General features: G+C 34.8%; 1 protein-coding gene across 3 annotated transcripts in view; it reads right to left on the reverse strand.

The window, feature by feature from the left end:
- The window catches only part of scinlb (scinderin like b), a 54,559-nt gene that overhangs the window by 6,516 nt on the left and 24,546 nt on the right, over window positions 1-23,497 (reverse strand). The window contains exons 6-15 of one of the 3 annotated variants that reach the window (NM_213090.2): window positions 23,248-23,337; window positions 21,257-21,389; window positions 18,547-18,635; window positions 16,055-16,270; window positions 13,189-13,322; window positions 13,013-13,103; window positions 4,988-5,158; window positions 1,835-2,009; window positions 1,646-1,761; window positions 1,057-1,134 (exon numbers count right to left, since the gene is read on the reverse strand). In NM_213090.2, the coding sequence (NP_998255.2) occupies window positions 1,057-1,134; window positions 1,646-1,761; window positions 1,835-2,009; window positions 4,988-5,158; window positions 13,013-13,103; window positions 13,189-13,322; window positions 16,055-16,270; window positions 18,547-18,635; window positions 21,257-21,389; window positions 23,248-23,337 (1,293 nt within the window). Of the gene's footprint in view, window positions 1-1,056; window positions 1,135-1,645; window positions 1,762-1,834; window positions 2,010-4,987; window positions 5,159-13,012; window positions 13,104-13,188; window positions 13,323-16,054; window positions 16,271-18,546; window positions 18,676-20,793; window positions 21,390-23,247; window positions 23,338-23,497 lie in introns of all 3 variants that reach the window. The other 2 variants (XM_073914760.1, XM_073914752.1) reach the window with 2 other exon arrangements.

Consider the following 23,497-nt stretch of genomic DNA (forward strand, 5'->3'; position numbering starts at 1 on the left):
TGAACAGTAACAATGATTAATAAATCCATATGAAACAGCCCCTTAAAGTCACGTCTCGCTTTCGGTTTCGGGCTTTGGCGCGTTTTGCGCTCACACACAAGCGTACCGCGCCAAAGCCCAAGTGTACCGCGCTCAGGCACACCTCTTCCAACCGGGCCAGGGCCGGCCAAGTGAACCGTGCTTGAGCCCGATTCAGCGCACTCACACTTCTCAAACGATCCGGGAAACGGGCCTGGGCACGGTACGGATGGCATAGTGTGAGTAGGCCCTTATATTCAACAAACGGACCATCAAAATAAAGTGTGACCCTACATTCAAAATTATTTTATCATTTTATTATTTTATTTCTTTTTGGTTTACCTCTACATACCGTTCTATTTGTTTTTAACTATGAAATAATAAAGGTTTTAATTAATTTTCACTTAATTTTATTAAAGATTGACATAAATAAAAAAATGTATATTTATCAAAGAAATTGTATTAATTTAAATCAATAAAGGCAAGGTGAACCAGTGCTGTCGCCTCACAGCAAGAAGGTCGCTGGGTCGTTGGTTCAAGCCTCGGCTCAGTTGGCGTTGTGTGGAGTTTGCATGTTCTCCCTGCGTTTGCGTGGGTTTCCTCCGGGTGCTCCGGTTTCCCCCACAGTCCAAAGACATGCGGTACAGGTGAATTGGGTAGGCTAAATTGTTCGTAGTGTATGAGTGTGTGTGTGAATGTGTGTGTGGACGTTTTCCAGAGATGGGTTGCGGCTGGAAGGGCATCCGCTGCATAAAAACTTGCTGGATAAGTTGGTGGTTCATTCCGCTGTGGCGACCCCGGATTAATAAAAGGACTAAGCCGACAAGAAAATGAATGAATGAATAAATCAATAAAGAAATTCCCTTAACAGATTTTTCCCACAATATTTATGTCTAAAAGGACGCAATTGAAAGATATAAATAAAAATAAAGCCTGTTTAGTCTTATTTTCGAAGTCTCTTGATCGTTTCCTCGCCCCAGCCCCCATGTTTGAGAACCACTGCTCATACTGTGGAAGACATACTGCGTGTCAACTCACCTGATCCCAGGTGTCAAGCAACATGACATCATCGGTGGCCAGATCTGACTGAGTGAAATCTCCAGGAACCTCCTCAACCTGAGAGAAAGACCAAGACAAGCTCTTCATGTTTCATGACATCATCGCATCTACAAACTACAGCTTTCCTCTCAGTCACTGTGTCTGAAATCGCTCACTTGACTACTATTTTGTCTACTAAAATCAGTAAATCTATCATAAAGCAAATAAAAAAAATCCCAAATCATCCCAAAATGATCCCAAAAATCCCGAATTAGGTGCATTTCCACCTAGTTGTTAGAGCAGCTGACTGTAGTAATGGTAACCTAGTAACCAACATTAAACAAGACAAGCATAATGGAGACGCTTTACCTCAGTAATGTTGGCTAGGTGGAAGAGTGCTATTTTCTTATGTTTTGTTATTTAACTAAATAAAAATCTGAAAAAAAAAAGTGCTAAACACAAAGGTGCTTCTGCGCTCACAGCAACCTATCACCTGTGCCTTGAAGTGTTGTGTTTGGAAGCAGATTTGATAAGACATATTAGCCTGCAAGTGCATATCTTTCAGACACTTTACATGACTCTCACTTACAACTAGCCGGCCAGTTTTATTGGAGCAGCCAAACAGACGTGCAGGTTTGATAGTACGTTGAAGAGCTGGGGATTTCTGATAGTCCTTTTTCCCTCCCAAAGCCGCCCAGAATGACTCTAAAGACAGAGACATGTATAAAACAAGTTCACCATATACATAAAACACATAAAAACCTGTCCCGACACTCACCTGGTTCTTTACCCTCTGGCACATCTGTGGATTGTCCTCCAAGCACACTCACAACATACTTGGCGGCAGCCATTTCTTCATCACTGGCTCCTGCCCCTTTCCACACAAACACACCTCCGGACGTCTTCAGCACAAACACATCATTGGTGTTTAAGCTAGCTGCAGATGGTTCAACCTGTAATAGAAGATAAATGGAGTGATTTAAAAGATAGGTTGACCCATTAGGGGTTTCACATCAAATTAAATTAGGAAAAGTGATTTTACATACATAGGGCTCTATTTTGACGGTCCATGCGAAGAGCGCAAAACGCAGGGCGCAAACGCTTTCAGGGCGTGTCAGAACGCGTTTTTGCTAATTTAAGGACGGGAAAACCTGCTTTGCGCCATGGCGCATGGTCTAAAAGGGTTGAGTTTATTTTCTTAATGAGTTATAGGTGTGTTTTGAGAATAAACCAATCAAAGTCTCATCTCTCATTCCCTTCAAGAGTCAGTTGCATCTCACTATAGCGCATTTGCTATTTAGATGGCGACTTTGTAAGTGGAAAAACTGAGTGCTTCACTAGCAAGAAAACAGTTAAACAAAGCATCTGCAGCGCGAGAATGAGAGATGAGCCTCCTCATTATCTACTTTCACTTTCACTCTCGAGGATAGGGAAACGTGTTGTACACACAGACATCAATTAGCCTATAAATAGTTAATGTTGTTTGTTAAGCGCAAAGATTTGTTTCAAAACTATTTCTAAATTCAGTTCTAATTTCTAGCAAATGAATAAATGAACAATAATAACGAAGTGTGCTCAAAAAACTGAGTTAAATCCAAACACATCTTGCTTTACATCTTGTGTGTATTAAGCAATGTGTAAGCGAGGCGCACAACTAACACGCTCTGCGCTGGACTCTAGACCGGCTTTGTTCTGGTCTATAAAACAGACTATTGTAGTTTCTCAAAATAGCAATGCGCCTCAACACGCCTCCCTTTTTAAATCAGAACGCCTATTGGCGCACATATGAGCGCAAATGCATTTGCTATTTAAACAGCGTGCTGCAACACATCAAAACGACTCTTGCGCCAAGCTGAAACTAGCAAACAACAATTGCGTTGTGCCTTGTGCCACATTGTGCTGGGTGTATGATAGGGCTCTAACCGTATTACATGTAAGTTTTTGACTCTTCTAAAGCATAAAAATACCATACTATGTTTGCAGATATTTGAGAAACATGCTAAGTGAACATTCTTGTTTATCTAAAAAAACAATGCTGAAGTCAAATATTCTGCTTTTGAAATGTTTTACACATTTTCTTATATTTCTTATCTTTCAGCAGCCTGGGTTGTCTTGTTGGATAACAGCACATTTCATTCATTCATTTAGAAAGGTTTTGAAGCATGCATCTGTGACCGAAATGTAAAAAAGTAAAAAAGTGGCAGACTCTAAAATAAGATGCAGATTCAGAGTTCCACATGAGGTTATTAATTAGCAAATAATATATATATTACGAACGTAAACATCAGGTGAGCAGGTTACATTGTAACCGCGTGTCCTGACAACACGCTACCTGACAAGATTTGCAGTGATAAGCAATTTGGCTTTTTGCACGAGATGAAACACGACAGAAACAGCCATTCAGAAGCACAGAATATGCACTCACTCACAAAATGGTAATGTTTATAATCTAATTGATATATTTTAAACCTCTTTAACATTATCAAATGCTCAATCACTGATGTGTGTTGGTTTGCATTATTTCACAGTTCTAAAGTTCAATTTCAAACTGTTTATTTTATTTTCCAGATCTGAGGTGATCTGCTGCTGCTTTCAGTATATGGCACCAAATGTCATGTAAAATGGCATCCAAACTCACATTATAAGCATTTAACACTGAATAAAGCACACGAGGTGTAGCTGAGGTGATCATAGTCATAGTTTTCTGTTGTTTACCTGTGAGAAACAGAAGCTGTTTCTAATATATCATGTCGAGGTGTTGGTTAAAGGTGCTGTTGATGATTGTCTTCAGAAGCATTTTTTGTTGTGTTCGGGGTGAGGCATAAAACTAAAAAATGTTCATCAAATTAAATAGAGTCAGGCTGACATCTTTCATAATTTCCCATAAGTAGGCCAAACTGTCTGTCAGCAAATGCAGATTTAAACAACTGTTCAGACTTTTGTACGCAGCTCCGTCGACCACTGTTTGTGCTGCGCGTTTACGAGAGAGAGAGAGCACACGTGCACGCGATCGGTAAAAACCTGCTGAATCAAAACTTTTTAAAAACCTGAATCAATATTAGAGTTACCTTTCCACGCTGAAGAAAGGATGACACTATGGCTGAAGGATTTCTCTTAGACAGGTAATGTTCTGTTTTAAAACTGTTTTAGCATCACACAAAGCTGATGTAATGTTAGATGTTGTTGTCACAAATGGTTTATATCTTCACAGAAGTGTTGTTCAGCCACTAAAATCTTCCGGTGAAAGATTGATAAGACTATTTTCAGTTTAATAAGGGACCTTTTACTGCATCGATAATGTAGATTTTAATTAGTTTAACAACAAAACACAAGTAAATACCGCTATTCCGCAGAGTCTCTTGTTTACCATGCAACTCTAAATATTCACTCTGAAATAGCATGTCAGTTTGGCTTGCACACCGCCGGACAAGCACTAGTTTAACACATGAGAGAGGGTGCTTTTGCTATGCTCGTGTTTAAGGAGACGTGGCTCTAGACGGCAGGGGAGGGACTGTGATTCAGAGAATTATGCTAAGCTGTTAGCATTGTGGAAGATCACCTACTGCACCTTTAAGATAAAAACTCCTTTTAATATGAAAATATTCCTTGTATCGCGTGCCGTTGCTGTTATTTAGAACACAACTTAAATCAGCCTTTAAGCTGGAGACCTGCTCCTGTTGGTCAATCTGGCAACCTGCACTTGAGTTTGTTTTGATCCAAGAATGCAATACCTAGTTCAACCACTGGGTGTCAAACTTACTTACATACATATATGTTATTCGGAATATTAATATTCCGTTTTCTCTAGGAACTGTGTCACAATACAAAACAAGTAACGGTCGCAGCTTCCGGTTCATGCGAACTTTAAAGCTGTATTACGTTTTAATCTTGTCTTTGATTTATGTATGGCAGTATCTGGACTGCTACTGACCTCAACAGCACGAGTGGCTTTAGAAGTGCTCTGCCGGATGTGGAAGAGGCGTGTGGCAGCCGGCTTGGTCTGGCCATCTTTGCGGGACGTCCCTCCAGCATGAATTATCATTGGTTTGCCCTTGAACAGACTCATCAGATGAGGAGGTTCATGACCCTGTGTCACACGCACCTGGGCAGCAGATTCAGAAAAAAAATTATGTATATATTTATGTATGTGTGTGTGTGTGTGTGTGTTTGTATAGATGTATGAGTGTGTGTGTGGGTGTGTGTAAAATATATGTATTTTACATTTACATTTAGCAGACACTTTTGTCTAAAGCAACTTACAGCTGAGGAGGCATTCAGTGATTCAATAAGAAGAGGCAATACACACAATAAGTGCTAGCTAAACAAATGAACTGTTAGTCCTCAGAGATTTTATGTGCTAGAGTAAGATGGAGTGTTTTTTTTTCTTAAGAGAGAGAAGCATACTTCATAAATTATGGAACAAAATCAATGCCAAAAGTCTTGAATTAAAAAGCTGGTTGAATAGCACAAACTGAAAAAAATAATACACCGTATTAACAAGTTCTTGCATTTTAATGACTTGAATTCCAGGGTTTGTATTTTTAGGTCCTGAAATTTAACATATCTGTTTATTTAAGCTTTGAATATTTCAATGAAAAATATTTCAAACATGTTTTCATACTTAAAAATTCAATAATTCATATTCAATTTTCAGATTTCACTTACAAAATATTTAATACCCTTTAAAAATACGATGTATAATATTCAAAAGGTAATTTTCAGTTCATTTTATTTCAGTTCAAATATTCGCTTCCATAAATTCAGTGGATCAAATTCGACTGTTAAAATTCAACATTACATCCGGGAACTGCAGGAGAAGCAATAGATTGCAGATTGAAGATCGCCAAAAAATGCAAGAACTTGTTAATACGGTGTATTATTTTTTTCAGTTTGTGATATTCAACAAGCTTTTTAATTCAAGACTTTAGGCATTGATTTTGTTCCATAATAAATGCAGTGTTTTTTTTGTAAGAAAGTCTCTTCTGTGGTCTACAGGTGGTTTGTCCTATATTGGTATATGTTTACTGATGATACATATGACTACAACTGGATTAATAAATTCATATGAATGAGTTTATTCAAAACATATGATCGTTTACTGCAATGAATACATGTACTTTAGGCTTTTGTTCACATTGATACACACAAATGCACAACATATGGGTGACACATGCTAAACTCTTTCCGTTTTTTGTGCGTGCATGAGCGTAATTTGTGTTTCAAAGACTAACTAAAGCCTCATGGGTTTGGAATGCTATGGTGGTGAGTAAATGATTAAAAATGTTTTATTTCTGGGTGAAGCAACATGCATTTAAAGAGATAGTTCACCTAAAATTTTAACTTTCTCAGTAATTTCTCACCCTTAAAAGGTTTTCAACCTTCATGAATTTATTTTTTTCTGTTGAACACAAAAGAAGATGCTTCGACGAATGTTGAAAACCAGTGTCCACTGATATCCATTGAAGGAAAACAAGTTAATGGTTACCAGTTTCCAACATTTTTCTAAGTATTTCCTTTTGTGTTCAACAGAAAAAACAAATTCAAGTATCATTTATTCATTTTCTTTTCAGGATAGTCCCTTTATTAAACAGGGGTTGCCACAGCAGAATGAACCGCCACCTTCCACCTGAGATTTGTAAGTTTTCAATAGAATTTGAGTTTTAAATGATTTGACTCTTTCATCGCTGTTCTTATCATGATCGTCCTCTAGTGGTTACCAGCAAAAATACAGCTAATGCTGGATTCTAAGTTATAATGGTTTATACACAATGGGGAAAATATAAGAAAGGAAACACTTAAAATATCCCAAACTAATTATCATGTGAGGGTTTCCTCTGTGCATTATATACAATTTTGGAAGCTTACAAGTGTTTAGATATCAGATTCAGATTTAGAGAATCGAATTAGTGGCTTGCTGAAATTGATTTTATCATGCATTCTTTTTCCTTCAGTAACTTTGGTTATCAGGGGTCGCCACAGCGGAATGAACTTCTCAATTTATCCAGCATATGTTTTACACAGCGGATGCCCTTATAGCTGCAACTCACTACTGGGAAACTTTATTATACTAGGCATGGAATCGAAAACCAGTTTCAAGGTTTACTGCTGTTTGGAAAAATTTTCTGTTATACTTTTTTATACTTTTTGTTTATTTATTGTTTAAGAAATACCTGTTTTAGAGATTAATGAAGAAATATTATAAATGTTTCTTAAAATAAATTGTGTTTAATGGGGAAAGTTTTTTTGTTTTGGTTTTACCCAGACATTTAAAAAGTATTCATTTTGGAGCAGTAATCACAATACCGTAATACTGTGAAACCATGGTTTTAATCCAAAGTTATCATATCATCAGAAATGTATACCGGCCCATGCCTACATCATATATAACAAATCTTTTTGTCAAATGTGTTCATCTGGTCATTCTGTATAATTTGGTGGGTCTGTTTTCGGTGTTCTCTAAATAAAAGTTTAGTTGTTCTACCGTTTCAAACTTGGGGATCAGAAAAGACATTTACAGTACAATTCTACATTCATTTCTATTTGAAAATAAAAATGCTGTACTGTTCATTAAAGAATACTGAAAACGTTCTCTCATGGTTTCTAAAAAAAAAAAAAAATATGAAGCCATAGAAATATTTTCAACAGTTGAATTGTTTATTGCACTGAACAATATAATATAATATAATATAATATAATATAATATAATATAATAATAATATAATATAATATAATATAATATAATACAATATAATAATAATATAATATAATATAATATAATATAATATAATAATAATATAATATAATATAATAATAATATAATATAATATAATATAATATAATATAATATAATATAATATAATATAATACAATATAATATAATATAGTATAATACAATATAATATAATATAATATAATATAATATAATATAATATAATATAATATAATATAATATAATATAATATAATATAATATATATGACGGTTCATTCCACTGTGGTGATCCCTGATTAATAAAGGGACTGAGTAGAAAAAAAATGAATGAATAAATTATAATCAGGGCTTAACATTAACATTGGCGGGTTAGACAGTCAGTCCCACTAGCCATTTTGGCTGGTTAAAAATCATTTTTAAATTGTGGTTTTCTTAAAAGCAGGGTTCGACTATAAGGATGACCCAATATGCCAGCAAATGTGATCTTAGGATCGAGAAACAGCAAGACTAAGTTAACAAAAATAATTGCTTTCGCACGAGCAATAGAAAGCAGGTGAATGCCGAATGAGAGGATGATCAGTCGCGCTAACAGTTGATGTGATGCGCGCGACTGTTTAAAGCGAGTGCGCTCTCCGGTTTCCTTGCTTGAAGGAACGCAACTGTGATCGGTTCTCTTTCATATAGAACAGACAAAAAGTGATGCTAATATGCTGTCTTGCTGCTTTTAAGAGCTCCAAATGTCTTTTTGTAAGCAGCACCGGTTGCTTTCGCTTTGAACAGATTATTAATTGGCCTTCACCGTGTGATCATCCTTCCATTATTACACAGTATGTTTTTCACCTGCTTTCTTTTGCTTACGGTTATTTTTGGAAATATTGTTTAATTATCATTTTTTACAACAACATTTATGTGTAGTTAACTGGTGATTTGAGAGACCTTTAGCGAGGACAGATTACTGTGCATGTTTTTGATACATGACAATAAATATAGTTAAAAGTCAATTGTTTTTCTTTGTTTTGTTTTTTTAAAAGAAATTTTTTGTTAAATAAAAAGTGTAGTATACAGCTATATTTAGCTTGTTTTGGCACATTTAAAATTTGTGGCTAATAAATAACTATTGTTTGGTGTGGTCAGAGATAAATTTGGTAAATCCTTAATTTTGAGTTCTAAAAAGTCGTGTGAAATAAAAACTAATTGCAGTATAGCACTATAAAACCATGACCCATTTGCTCATACACGACACACAAAATATGAAATGAATGAGGAGGCAAGTGGACAAATCAAGTCATTTTAGCATGTCAAAGTCCTATTTATGCGTATTAAAAATATTTTTCCAACAACAAAATTGTGGCTAGTGAAAATGGTGAGTGGCTAATAGCATTGTAACTAATATAACTATAAATAATATAATTTATATACAAAAACTGCATTACTAATGATGCAGTAAAAATATTCCACAATTATTCCACAAGAATATTATATATACATATATATATTAGAGCTGCACGATTCTGACTAAAATGAAAATAGCGATTTTTTTTTGCTTTAAATAAAGATCACGATTTTCTCACGATTCTGTAGATGTAAAATAGGTATGGTAAAAACAAACATATGGCACAACATCGATATTAATATTATGTGTAGGTCTACTGGTTTCTATAAAAAAATCTATTCTATATTAATCTAATCTTTTAATAATTCTGATGTTGAATTATTATATTTGAGATATATGCTTGCAATCTGTCATATTAGACAATTTAATTCACTGGTAAAATCAGACATTTGCCATTATCAGATTATATTCAACAATATATAGGCTAGAGTTATACTGACATTGTAAACATTTATTTTCATGCACAACTGTGTGTTCGCTATGAAAGAAAAAACATATCAAATGCTTTTTCGCAATCATAACTCTAAAATGTGATATGATCATTTAAATGAAGTGCACACTTTTGGTTTCATTTTGACTGCTAAATGGTTATAATACTTAGCGCTCGGCTCCCAAACGATCACTCTGTGCCACAAACTGAATATTATTTACAGCTGTATTACCTGTTACTCGCAACATATGAAGGTTCTGTTCACTAAAGTAGACGCGTGTGCGTCTATCACTAAGTAGAGCGCGCGCGCCTGCCCTCTCTGTGTTAACAGCTCACGGTCAGCAGCTCACGTCACGTGTGATTTCCCGATCGACAAAACATCATTATATTAAGACAAAAATTACATTTTTAGGTGAATTATACCTTATAAATACAATATGTGACTTATTCAACATCATTTGGAGGTGTCAATGTCACTGAGCAACGTGTGTGAAACAATGAAAAGACTCGTGCAGCTGCCTTTTCTTCTCTTCTGAACTTGAAAATACGATTGGCAGAATCGTAGAAATGCTGGATTAAAATCGTCTAGGGCAGGGGTCACCAATCTCGGTCCTGGAGGGCCGGTGTCCCTGCAGGGTTTAGCTTCAACTTGCTTCTATACACCTGCCTGGGTGTTTTAAGTATATCTTGTAAAACCTTGATTAGCTTGTTCAGGTGTGTTTGATTAGGGTTGGAGCTAAAATCTGCAGGACACCGGCCCTCCAGGAACAAGTTTGGTGACCCCTGGTATAGGAGGTCGAATCGAGATCGCGATCTTTTAACGATTAATTGTGCAGCTCAAATATATATATATATATATATATATATATATATATATATATATATATATATATATATATATATATATATATATATATATATATATATATATATATATGCATGTTTTGCAAAAAATTAGAAATTTCTAATTTTATTTACGTACAACTTTAAATAAACAGTCTTAAATTTCTCTACCATTTTTAATTTGGCTATGTCGTTTGTGTCAGTCTTGGACATTAGGCTTTCTGTCAGATTTCCATAAAGGTTTTTGCTTCAAATCTAAATGTTTGTAATGTTTAATGTTCTTGCTTGGTTTGATTCATGGCCTGTAACACTTAAAGCGACAGTTTACCCCCAAAAACCTGATCAATTTACATTTCACTATAGAAATTCACTATTTACTTCCTTCAAAATGATTCTAAACCTTTATGAGTTTCTTTATTCTGCAGAACACAAAAAGATATTTTAAAGAAAGCTGGAAAGCTGACATCCATAGACATCCAAAATCACATACTACAGAAGGCAATAGTTATAGGTTTTCAGCTTTCTTCAAACTATCTTCTTTTATGTTCAACAGAATATAAAAAGTCAAACAGAATTGGAACAAGTGTAGGGTAAGGTTTGTTTACAGAATTTCAAAGGGATTTAGGTGACATGATTTTAACAACGACTTATACAATATGCCCTATGATTGTGCACATAGACATCACCTATACACCATATGACTGCAGGTTAACTATGTTTATATATAATGACATTAACTGTTAAAATCTATTAGTTACTAGTTAATTCGTTAAAGTTATTAGTAACTAATAAAGCTGTGGCAACTAATAACCTGAATTTGATATGCAGTAATGTGCACGTTTTGTAAAGCTGCTTTAAAACAATAACTATTGTAAAAAGCCCTATACAAATAAACTTGAATTAAATGTGAAAGAAACATCCAGAACCTGCTAAAAAGGCAATAAAGCACTCTTCAATATGTGATTTGCAATAATAGAGACTACATACTAACTAGGCATGTGACCAAATTAAACAAAACACCCCTAAATCAACGATCATAGATATATTTTGCCACTGAATATTCAAAACTTAAGGTTGTGAACTAGCAGTGTTGTGCTGCTTTGAAACATCACTGTAAACAACAGGCTAATAAAAATATCATTAAATAAAAATTAACAGGAGGAGGTGTATAAAACCTTCGTTCTCCGTGACACTAGGCTGAATGTCTTTGCAGATGAACAATGCAATAGCATCCGTTATTGTCATAGAGTGCGCAAAACTTTCAATGCTTTTCTCACCACTTTTGGAGCTGGTAGCTACAAGATATTTTAAAGAAAGCTGGAAACCTGACATCCATAGACATCCAAAATCACATACTACAGAAGGCAATAGTTATAGGTTTTCAGCTATCTTCAAACTATCTTCTTTTGTGTTCAACAGAATATAGAAAGTCAAACAGAATTGGAACAAGTTTTAACAACGACTTATACAATATACCCTATGATTGTGCACATAGACATCACCTATATACCATATGACTGCAGGTTAACTGTTTATATATAATGACATTAACTGTTAAAATCTTTTAGTTACTAGTTAATTTGTTAAAGTTATTAGTAACTAATAAAGCTGTGGCAACTAATAACCTGAATTTAAAATGCAGTAATGTGCACGTTTTTTAAAGCTGCTTTAAAACAATAACTATTGTAAAAAGCCCTATACAAATAAACTTGAATTAAATGTGAAAGAAACATCCAGAACCTGCTAAAAAGGCAATAAATCACTCTTCAATATGTGATTTGCAATAATAGAGACTACATACTAACTAGGCATGTGACCAATTTAAACAAAACACCCCTAAATCAACGATCATAGATATATTTTGCCACTGAATATTCAAAACTTAAGGTCGTGAACTAGCAGTGTTGTGCTGCTTTGAAACATCACTGTAAACAACAGGCTAATAAAAATATCATTAAATAAAAATTAACAGGAGGAGGTGTATAAAACCTTCGTTCTCCGTGACACTAGGCTGAATGTCTTTGCAGATGAACAATGCAATAGCATCCGTTATTGTCGTAGAGTGCGCAAAACTGTTAGTAAGCGGGGCATGGAAAAAACTTTCAATGCTTTTCTCACCACTTTTGGAGCTGGTAGCTACAAGATATTTTAAAGAAAGCTGGAAACCTGACATCCATAGACATCCAAAATCCCATACTACAGAAGGCAATAGTTATAGGTTTTCAGCTATCTTCAAACTATCTTCTTTTGTGTTCAACAGAATATAGAAAGTCAAACAGAATTGGAACAAGTTTTAACAACGACTTATACAATATGCCCTATGATTGTGCACATAGACATCACCTATATACCATATGACTGCAGGTTAACTGTTTATATATAATGCCATTAATTGTTAAAATCTATTAGTTACTAGTTAATTCATTAAAGTTATTAGTAACTAATAAAGCTGTGCCAACTAATAACCTGAATTTGATATGCAGTAATGTGCACGTTTTTGTTTTCTAAATCAACGATCATAATGACGTGTTGTTGTGGTTTTCAATGCTGTTTTCTGGCACAGATGATTTTTTTTTTCACCTGAACTGGAGCTCCCCCCATGGAGTCGTCCAGCTGGACTGTGAGGAAAGCAGAAGCTGCCAGCTCGTCCTGAGTGCACTTCAGCCCCTGCCTGAAACACAATCACACTCTGTTCACATGCTGCAAACACACCACAGATAATACAGCAGAAACACTATGAACTGGTGTAGACTGACCAGGTGTAGATGATGTACTGATCTTTGGTTTCCTTTTTGTAGGTGTAGAGGATCAGGTAACAGTCTCCACCAAAGAACTGGCCATAGGTCTTGGGGTCCACCGGCACACGAGCTCCTTCCTCTACACGCCAGATCTGATTCAGACCAACATCACCGATTAATAAAACAATCTCATTGTGTATCTTCCTTATAAAATGTACAAGCGAGATTTAACATTGACCTTCAATAATTGCGAAATACAAGCATTGGTTTCATTTATTGCAGGGGAATGTGTGTGTGTGTATATATATATATATATATATATATATATATATATATATATATATATATATATATATATATATATATATATATATATATATATATATATATATATATATATATATATATATATATAGTTGAAGTCAGAATTATTAGCCCCCTTTAAATCTTTTTTTCTTTTTTAAATATTTTCGAAATGATGTTTAACAGAGCAAGGAAATTTTCGAAGTATGTCTGATAATATTTTTTCTTCTGGAGAAAGTCTTATTTGTTTTATTTTGGCTAGAATAACAGCAGTTTTTATTTTTTTTAAACACCATTTTAGGGACAAAATTATTAGCCCCTTTAAGATATATTTTTTTCTCAATAGTCTACATAACAAACCATTGTTATACAATAACTCTGCCTAATTACCCTAAACTGCCTAGTTAACCTAAATTAACCTAGTTAAGCCTTTAAATGTCACTTTAAGCTGTACAGAAGTGGCTTGAAAAATATGTAGTCAAATATTATTTACTGTCATCATGGCAAAGATAAAATAAATCAGTTATTAGAAACGAGTTATTAAAACTATTATGTTTAGAAATGTGTTGAAAAAATCTCTCTGTTAAACACAAATTGGGGAAAAAATAAACAAGCGGTCTAATAAATAATTCTGACTTCAATTGTGTGTGTGTACTTGGATAATGGTACGAGTAAATACAGCTGTGAATGAATGTAATGTAATGTGCATATATGGTACATTTATTGTGTAGGGCCATACACCTAAAGCACTTCACAATCATGAGGGAGAGTCTCTCCACACCTCCACCAGTGTGCAGCATCCACTTGGATGATGCAACGGCAGCTGCAGGACAACGGCGTGATATGAGTAACTGGTCTTGGGCTACAGGGTGATATGGCTGTGGACCTCAGAAGACATCAGTGTGTGTGGGCATCTAAGAAACTCTTGAAGGCATGAACTGATCAAGACCTTTGACCTAAAGAGCTAAAGTGGCAGTATGCTGATACGGATTACTTTTGTTTAAATACAGTTGGTAGGTATATATATATATATATATATATATATATACAGTGGCGTAGCGAACGGGCCCGCAGGGCAAGCACTGCAGGGGGGCCCTGCGTGATTAGGGGGCCCCACGTCGTCGCAATTTTCAATAATTGAAAATCCGGCAACCGCAATAATCAAACCCTTGGGAACAACTGTGGTCGGAACCAAAGTTCACAGGTCTGTGTTCCTCTGTGACACCTCTCAAGCCGTGGACTACTTCATTCTAATTGCTTGTAGCCAAACCGCGTCATAGCTCATACCATAAAGTTGACTTGATTTCAAATCTCCTCGTTGCTCACACCGGAGAAGTAGCGCCACGCTGTTTCTCGCCGCCGGTTTTCATTGAAAATTAATGACTTCTGGCTACTTTGACGCTCTCGCCGCTTTCGGTTTGTGATCGCTCCTCAGTTTGTGAAGGCTTCCCCGCGTTGTCGCTCCACCCCGCCCCCCTTTCCCGCTCCTTAGTTTGTGATCGCTTCTCAGTTTGTGAAGGATTCCCCGCGTCGTCGCTTCACCCTGCCTACCTTCCCCGCTCCTCAATTTGTGATCGCTTCCCTGCATTGTATATATATATATATATATGTGTGTGTGTGTGTGTGTGTGTGTCCTTTGCTTGCTGTGAATTTGATTGTGGACCACATGGGAAAGCTAGGTTGCTGCCGGAAGAGGTGTTATTGAGGCCAACAGGGGGAGCTCAACTGTGGTCTGTGTCCTAAGGCCCCAGTATATTGATGGGGACTCTATACTCTTCAGTGACGTTAAACCGAGGTTCTGACTCTGTGGTCACTTAAAATTCTTTCAAAAATCAGCATAGGTTTAACCCCTGCACCCTGGCCAAATTTGTCCTTCTGTCCATCATGACCATCCCCATATCATAATTGCCTGTGCGTGATGCTTGTTTTAGGATATTTAGGATTTATTGCTGTAAGGAATTTTCAAACAAACAGTTTGAAATAGAATTTGTTTTAATATATAATTTAAGTATACTTTACTGTCACAGTTGATCAACTTAAAGGAATAGTTCACCCCAAAAAATGTTTAAATCTGTTAATTTACTTCATTCAAGATGAAGGTGAATTCTTTTTCTTCAGTTGAAAATTACGGAGGAATCTTATCTAAATTCTTGGTGATCCAGATAATCCAGTCAATGTTTACCGTTTTTACTATTATTATTAAACATAAACACATAAAAACAAGTCCAAATCAATGCCCATGGCTCTAGGCAACACACTGATGTATGCAAGTTTGCATGAGAATTGTTTGGACTTGTTTGTATGTGTTTATGTTCGATCTCACAAATGGATGACCACTGACATAATACAGTACGAATCACAAAGAGCCACTAATTCAGTTTAAAAGCTCTAATGGTTTACGGAAAAATAAAAATTGCCTACATCTTCAATGGCCTGAGGGTGAATAAACAAAGTGTAAATTGTCCTTTTTAAATGAACTATCCCTTTGTTGTGTTCTTGCTAAATTAAAACACTACTTTTACTGACCACCAATCCTTGAACAGTAGTATTTGAAAGAGTGAGCAGCTAAAGAGAAGTTTACCTCGACTTTTCCAGAACCATCATCCACCATGTTGTGCTGGGCTGCCATGGTCTTGTTGTCATGGAGGCTGGAGGCGTCAAAAGGAATCTGCTCCACATTGGCTATTTTGCCAATAGTGTAGGCCTTTGTAGGGCCAGTGGTTTGATACTTGTCCTTCCAGTCAGAGAAAAACTGCTTGAACAGGGTGGTCTCGCCCCCTTCAGGCAGAACTTGGATCTGCAGCAACAAGTAAGAGAGTATCAACAAACATACTTACATGGAATGTATTTGAGGGGACTAAAGATTACATGGTTCCTAAAAGCAAACTTTCGCAAACATGAATATTTACAGTTCCTTAACTTTCATCAGTAATGTTTTTTTTACTTGTGTAAGCTATACTGCACTGTAAGTTTAAAGTTAGAGTTAAATTTAAACAAAAATAAAGGTTAGATTTATTGAACATAATCTATGCATTATTTTGCAATAAATTCCATGCATTTTTACAGATTCCTAGCAAGTTAACAAGTTACATTATACTAAACACGTGCAAAACTCTTAAGTTACATGCTAATGCTAATGTTACATGTTAAATAATTTGTTTAGCATGGCAGATATATTTTACATGTCTATAAACATGGACTAGCAAGTTGCATGTCAGGTTTAAAAAAAAATGATTTTCTGAAAATGTTGATAATTTTGTCAGTGTTCAATTGCACCTACTAACATGTTTTTTTCCTTACTTTACACTCAAAAAAATAACTTTTGCTGCTTGTTCAAACTACTAATCCAATACAATTCCTGTAGAACCCTGCATTTTTTACAGTGTAGAATCTCATGTGTTACCATGTTTTTACAGTGTTACCATGTTTAGCACATTCCTAGCACGAATGAGCAAATTGCTAACAGTTAACACATTTGTTAGTATGGATTTAAATATTGCTCAACTAATTTAACATTTTCAACATTATTGCATGTTGCTATAGCATTAACATGCCTTAACACATGGCTAACACATGATGCTGCTTCTAGCATCTTTTAATAGGCTGTTAGTATTAATTAGCACATTGTTAAAGTCTGTGTGAACTAGAAGTCACTGAGACTTTTATTGCAGTAATGTTGATGTACTTTTTAACTGAAATGAAATATTGAGTAGGGGGTGGGGCTTTGTTTTGCACATCATTGCTTTGTATAGCAAACAAAGGGTAAGAGGGGTGTGGTTAAGAATATTATGGCTGAAGTCATCAAACTGACATCAACAGAGAAAGACCACCACTCCAGTCGTAGAAGCAAATGGTCAGACTTTGTGTGCACAATTTTTAACTTAACAATTTAAACAGTTGTTTTTTTCTTTTCTTCAGTGGATTAATTTATACTTCAAGAGTTCACACTTAGCTGATGATTTATAAAAGCTTGTTTGGCATGCTGTCCCGGGAGAGAGCCCCAAGCTCAAGGGCTCCTTGAGCCCAGGGCTTCCTCCCGTTGGCAGAGCGAGAGGGGAGCCTGAGCTCGGTGGATCTCAGAACTCCCCTGCTGCGGTAGCTAAGGGAACACAAGGGGTTAGACAAAAGCTTGGTTGTTATGTATGTTGAATGTCTTCAGATGGTGGGAGGAAACCAGAGAACCCGGGGAAAACCCACGCGGACACGGGGAGAACATACAAACTCCTCACAGAAACACCCACCGGTCCTGTGGAACCAGGGCTGGCAGTGTTCTTGCTGTGGGGCTCACAGTGCTAACCACTGGGCCGCCGTGCCGCCCAATCAGAGGTAAAGGAGGAGAATAGGGGAGGAGGGGGGTTTCTTCCAAACGAAGATAAAGTGAACTGAAAACTGTGGCTATTTATAGTAGCTTAGGGCTCATATGATTGGAAGATAGTGATTAGCAAATGAGAGACAAGCCGTGATAAATCATAAGCACGTGATCCTCTCGAAATTAGTTTATGAATAAACTTCACATATTGGGCTCTATTTTGATGATCAAGGCACAAAGTCCAAAGTGCAGGGCGCAAATAGCGCGCATTGTGCCGGGTGTATGATAGGGCACATTAATTGTTTACCCTAAGTACAACAATGTGCGTTACAAAATTGTACTTTTGATTTCATTCAGACTTAAACATTTTTACCTATTGCTATCATAAATTAGCTTGTTACTAACAAGACAAAAACATTAATATTTTAACAAATTGTTAGCATGTTTGTAGCCTGATTAATTAGCACATTATGCACTTGCTGCTATTGCACTGCTGGTTAGACCTAAAATGCATTTTGTTTCATTGTACTTGTACATGTGTAATGACAATAAAGTTGAATCTAATCTAATCTAATCTAATTACCTGTTTTGCATGATTTAGCAAAATGTAACATGTAATCAACACCTTAGGCATTGCTAGTGAATTCTAGAAAGCTATTTTGGTTCCTTTTGCTGATAAACCTGACTCAGATCAGATCTGGATCTTATTTTTGGAACTTTCTGCATAACAAGTGTTTAAAGTGTCTGTGTTGTACTGTTTATACCATTGTTTTTTTGGAGTAGTTCTTCTCTTTGATGAACTGCTCCGCTGCACTCATGGCTGCTTTACGTTCAGATGTGGTTGCTTTTGATCCTGTCAAGAAAATAAGACAGAGCACATGTTGAATGAACATCTTTCATCTTTATGAAAATTATGTGGCACATCTAAACAAAGAGGCTCTAGTGATCGGAGATGCATGTCAGCATTACAGAAAAACACATGAAGATGCTATCAGTCTGATTTATCTCTATAATATTGTAATGTTTTTCAATTTAAAATATTGTTATGGCTTATTATTCATTTTTATATATAGGAAGCTGGTTTGGTACAACTGATATAGTAAAAAAGTGCCATAGAAAGAAAAATACTTGACTTAAAAAGATAAGAGAGACATACAAAAAGATACAGGAAGATTCAGAGTGACTGATGAATAACAATAAATAACATCTAGCATAATTGGTGATCACTTTGTAATAATGAATTAAATAAATTATAATAATCTAAGCTAATGATTTACACTGGATCTGATAAAAAAATATGCTGCTTTGCAAACAAGGCCTAATATTAGCTTAATTGAGGATTTCTCAATAATGGACCCTTTTCACAAGTTTGTTATGACACGTTTAATAATCATCATAACCTTAAATCCTTGAAAGTTTTTAATATTTAGATTTTTTTTAAAAGTATGAACATTTATATGCATTTATGAATGTATTTTATCATCTTTGCATCAAGTTATAAAAAAACGAATTACCGCTTATGCGAGGTGTTTCTAATGCAGCGTCTATGACTAAATTTGACCTTATTCTCTCCTCTGGCTGCCGTTATCAGTCTCACACTGTTGTTTTCTTTTTCCTTTTTCTGAAAGTCTTGATAACACCATTGTAAAGTTTTTCTTTTATTGTTTCAGCAAACAGGATTATAAAAAAAAGTATTTGTTGTACTCTCCCATTCACTGCACTCTAAGTTTACCCAACCATGACATCTTCCGCTACTGAGAAACCCAGACGGAAATGTAAAAAGGTTCCATCAAAACTTTAGATTTTTTTTAAGTTTTTAGATTTTTTCTTTTCTTTATTTCAATTAAAAAATATTTTAGCATTAGTTGTTAATTTAGCATTAATTGTTACTATGTTTGTTTTATTAAATAGTTTAAATTATTATTATTTTTAATTTAGCCATTTTGAAGGTAGGGTGTTGTTCTTAAATGTTTACAGAAATGTTATGAATGTTATTTTAGTTTAAGCTATTTTATTTCATCGATTTTGAATTAAAACGAGAAAAAACTGTGAGGAAAATGGGTAAGTGAATCATAACAATATTTTTAACATTTACTTTCTTGTTGAATGTTTATATTATTTCAAGTAATAAAATTTACTTTTATTTAACTACAATTACTTTGGTAACAGCAATAACAATGGCCATTATTCTAACATTCAAATCACACATAAAATAATATACATGTGAAAATGAACTGAGAACTGAACAAATACATGTACCCTGACTCTGATTATAGGAAGATAGTAATCATAATACACAGCAGTTTAGTTTTTCAGTATTGTATACCAGGGGTTCCCAAACTTTTCACCCCGCGACCCCCAAAATAAAAATGCCAGTGACTCGCGACCCCCAATATCCTCTGAGGTGGTTATAAATACAGAAACCTTGCATGCAATGACGCAGACACACCAATTAAATTTGTGTCAGTGCTTTAAATGTGGCAGAAAGTATAACCTGACGTTATAAAATCAAAATGCATCTGATGCTATTGCTGCCTTTAATATAATGTAATTACCCCAGGGGTCGCAATCCAATAGAACTAGTAACTATAAGCTACTGTAATATAGTAACTATATAGTATATAGTAACTATAAACGACTATTTTTATTTTCAGTATAGTTATGGATAAAATATGTTAATTCTTATGGTTTAATAAAAATACACAGATTTTTGGAAATCACCAGGCGACCCCCCTTCATTGCCCCGCGACCCCTCGGGGGGTCCCGACCCCCACTTTGAGAACCACTGTTGTATACAATGGTATACTATAAAACTTAACTATGATTAGCAAAAGTAAAATTCTACAAAACAAACACCAGATTTTTGGAAGAAAGCTACCAACTAACTAAAACAAAACAGACCTGATTTTTTTAAATTAGCATATCAAATTAGCAGTAAAAGACTGTTATGTCTGATTTCACTAGGAAACATAACTATTTCACGCTTTGTCAATTTAGCGGCTAATTCGTACAGCAGTATGAAAATTTGAAAAAGAGGCATGGCATCCAACCTTACCCTTAAACCTAGACTAACTAAGTTGTAAGAATGAGATCATAAAGATTGATATGAATTAGCCACTAAATCAAAAAGTGACGAATTGGCGTGAGATCATGTTGGTTGTGCACAAGCATAACATTTTTGTTCAAAACTGTAAATAAAAAAATATTATGGAAGTTGGTCTTTGTAATTATTTGTGAAATTTACTTGCAATTTCTAGGTCAACTTCTGAATGGCTGAAGAAAAACAAAAGACTTTAGAGTGGCCTAATCAAAGTCCTGACCTGAATCCAATTGAGATACAGTGGCATGACCTTAAAAAGGTGGTTCTTGCTTGAAAATCCTCCAATGTGGCTTAATTACAACAATTATGCAGTCCAAAAATGCCACCAATCGTGATTCCATGCTGATTTTAAAATGAACACACATGCGACGCACCTTTCCACACAAACACATTGTTGTCGACTCCATTGTCTAGGATGTAGCACTCTGTATTGATTAGCATTTCCTGCTTGAATGGGCTTTTCTCTGCCACCTCTGTTGTTTTCATGGAGCCAGAGGCGTCGGAGATCTACAATAACAACAGTAAACCACAGGACAAATAAAGCTGAGAAAAAAATACTGTGTTTAAGGCTTTACAGCTGTCGACCATGAATTTGTATTAAATAACAGTCTGGATAAATAATAACAGTCTGCATAAATAATTAACAATCTGCATAAATAATTAACACAATAAAGTAAACATTTAGAACAATTAAACTCATAAAATATGGTATGTGTATATATACATGGAAAGTATATTAAATGTGTCTACTTTATTCTTACAATAACTTATATAAAATAATTTTAAAAATATTTAAAGCATTCCAGAGGACATTTTTGGGAAAAATCATTTATTTAGATTTTTTTTAATAATGTCCTTAATCTGAGCAACTCAAGACTTGGGTACTGTTTTGTTTGCTTTCTGAACCAATACAAACACAAAATTAGGACTCGATTCAACAAAGTTAAGTCTATAATTTTTCCCATAGGAAATGAATGGGGAATACTAAAACTGGAAGCATTTTTAAAATTATTATTTGTACTTTCAGAGGTATTAAAATTAAACAAAACAATACAAAAAATGCATAACTTGATATGAAATATGATCTACACAGTTGAAGTCAGAATTATTAGCCCCCCTTTGAATAGTTTTTCATTTTTAAATATTTCACAAATGATGTTGAACAGAGCAAGGAAACTGAATCTGAATTTGAATGCTGTATGCTGTGAAAGTGTTTGATAATTAACGTTTATAAATGAAGAAATGCTTTAAATAAACATTCATATAATGTGACTATATTTCTTATAGACTTTTAAAAGAGGTACAAAAATCTCAAAGTTTATTAACAATAACTTAATCGGTGCTTACATAAGGGGAAAATTATAAGGGGTCACATTAGAAACTGAGTTGGTTTCAAGGGCCGGATCAATACAATTAAACAGTTCTGCCCAAAACAAACAATTGAAGTCAGAATTATTAAACCCCCCTTTGAATATTTTTTCTTTTTTAAATATTTCCCAAATAATGTTTAACAGATCAAGGAAATTCTCACGGTGTGCCTGATAATATATTTCTCTTCTGGAGAAAGTCTTCTTTGTTTTATTTCGGCTAGAATAAAAGCAGTTTTTAATTTTTTATAAACACTTTTAAGGACAAAATTTTTAGACCCTTTAAGCAATTTTTTTTTCTGACTATCTACTGAACGAACCATCGTTATACAATAGCTTGCCTAATTACCCTAACCCACCTAGTTAATCTAATTAACGAAACACTGTTGTTTTGTATTGGTTTATTATACCACTAATTAGCTCTAAACCAAGAATAATTAAGTTTTGTAATGTTTTATAGAGCATGACTAGCATAGTATGAAGTGATAGTGACATTTAAAGGCTTTACTAGGTTAATAAGGTGAACTAGGCAGGTTAGGGTAATTAGGCAAGTTATTCTATAATCATGGTTTGTTCTGTAGACTATCCAAAACAAAAAATAGCTTAAAGGGGCTAATCATTTTGTCCCAAAAATAGTTTTAAAAAAAATTAAAAACTGCTTTTATTCTAGCCAAAATAAAACAAATAAGACTTTTTCTAGAAGAAAAAATATTATCAGATATACTGTGTTTCCTTGCTCTGTCAAACATCATTTGGGAAATATTTAAAAAAGAAAAAAAATCAAAAGGGGGCTAATAATTCTGACTTCAATTATATATATATATATATATATATATATATATATATATATATATATATATATATATATATATATATATATATGATTTTTTTTTCTCCTCATGGAGCTGAGCCCCCCTGAAATGAAAGTCCTAAATAAAATCTAATAAAAAAAATAAAAAAAATAAAAAAAACACTTTAAATCTTTGTATCTTTATTACCATGTAGAGTTTCCCCTTGTTCTTGTTGGAGATTTCTACTTGCTCATCGTCTGGAGTTGCAGGGGCGATTTCGGATTTGGGCCCGAGAGCCTGCAGGAGGAAATACAGGATTAAAGCCCATACGGACACAGTGGGGCTTTATTTGTAACACTTATCTGATGCCAAGTGGACCAAACATTCAGCCCTGTGCTGAAAGACCAGAAAACAGACAGTATTTGGCATGCAAAACTCCACTCATTAAAGCAATGAT

Source organism: Danio rerio, chromosome 2, assembly GCF_049306965.1.
Source record: "Danio rerio strain Tuebingen ecotype United States chromosome 2, GRCz12tu, whole genome shotgun sequence".
In the NCBI taxonomy this organism is placed as follows: domain Eukaryota; kingdom Metazoa; phylum Chordata; class Actinopteri; order Cypriniformes; family Danionidae; genus Danio; species Danio rerio.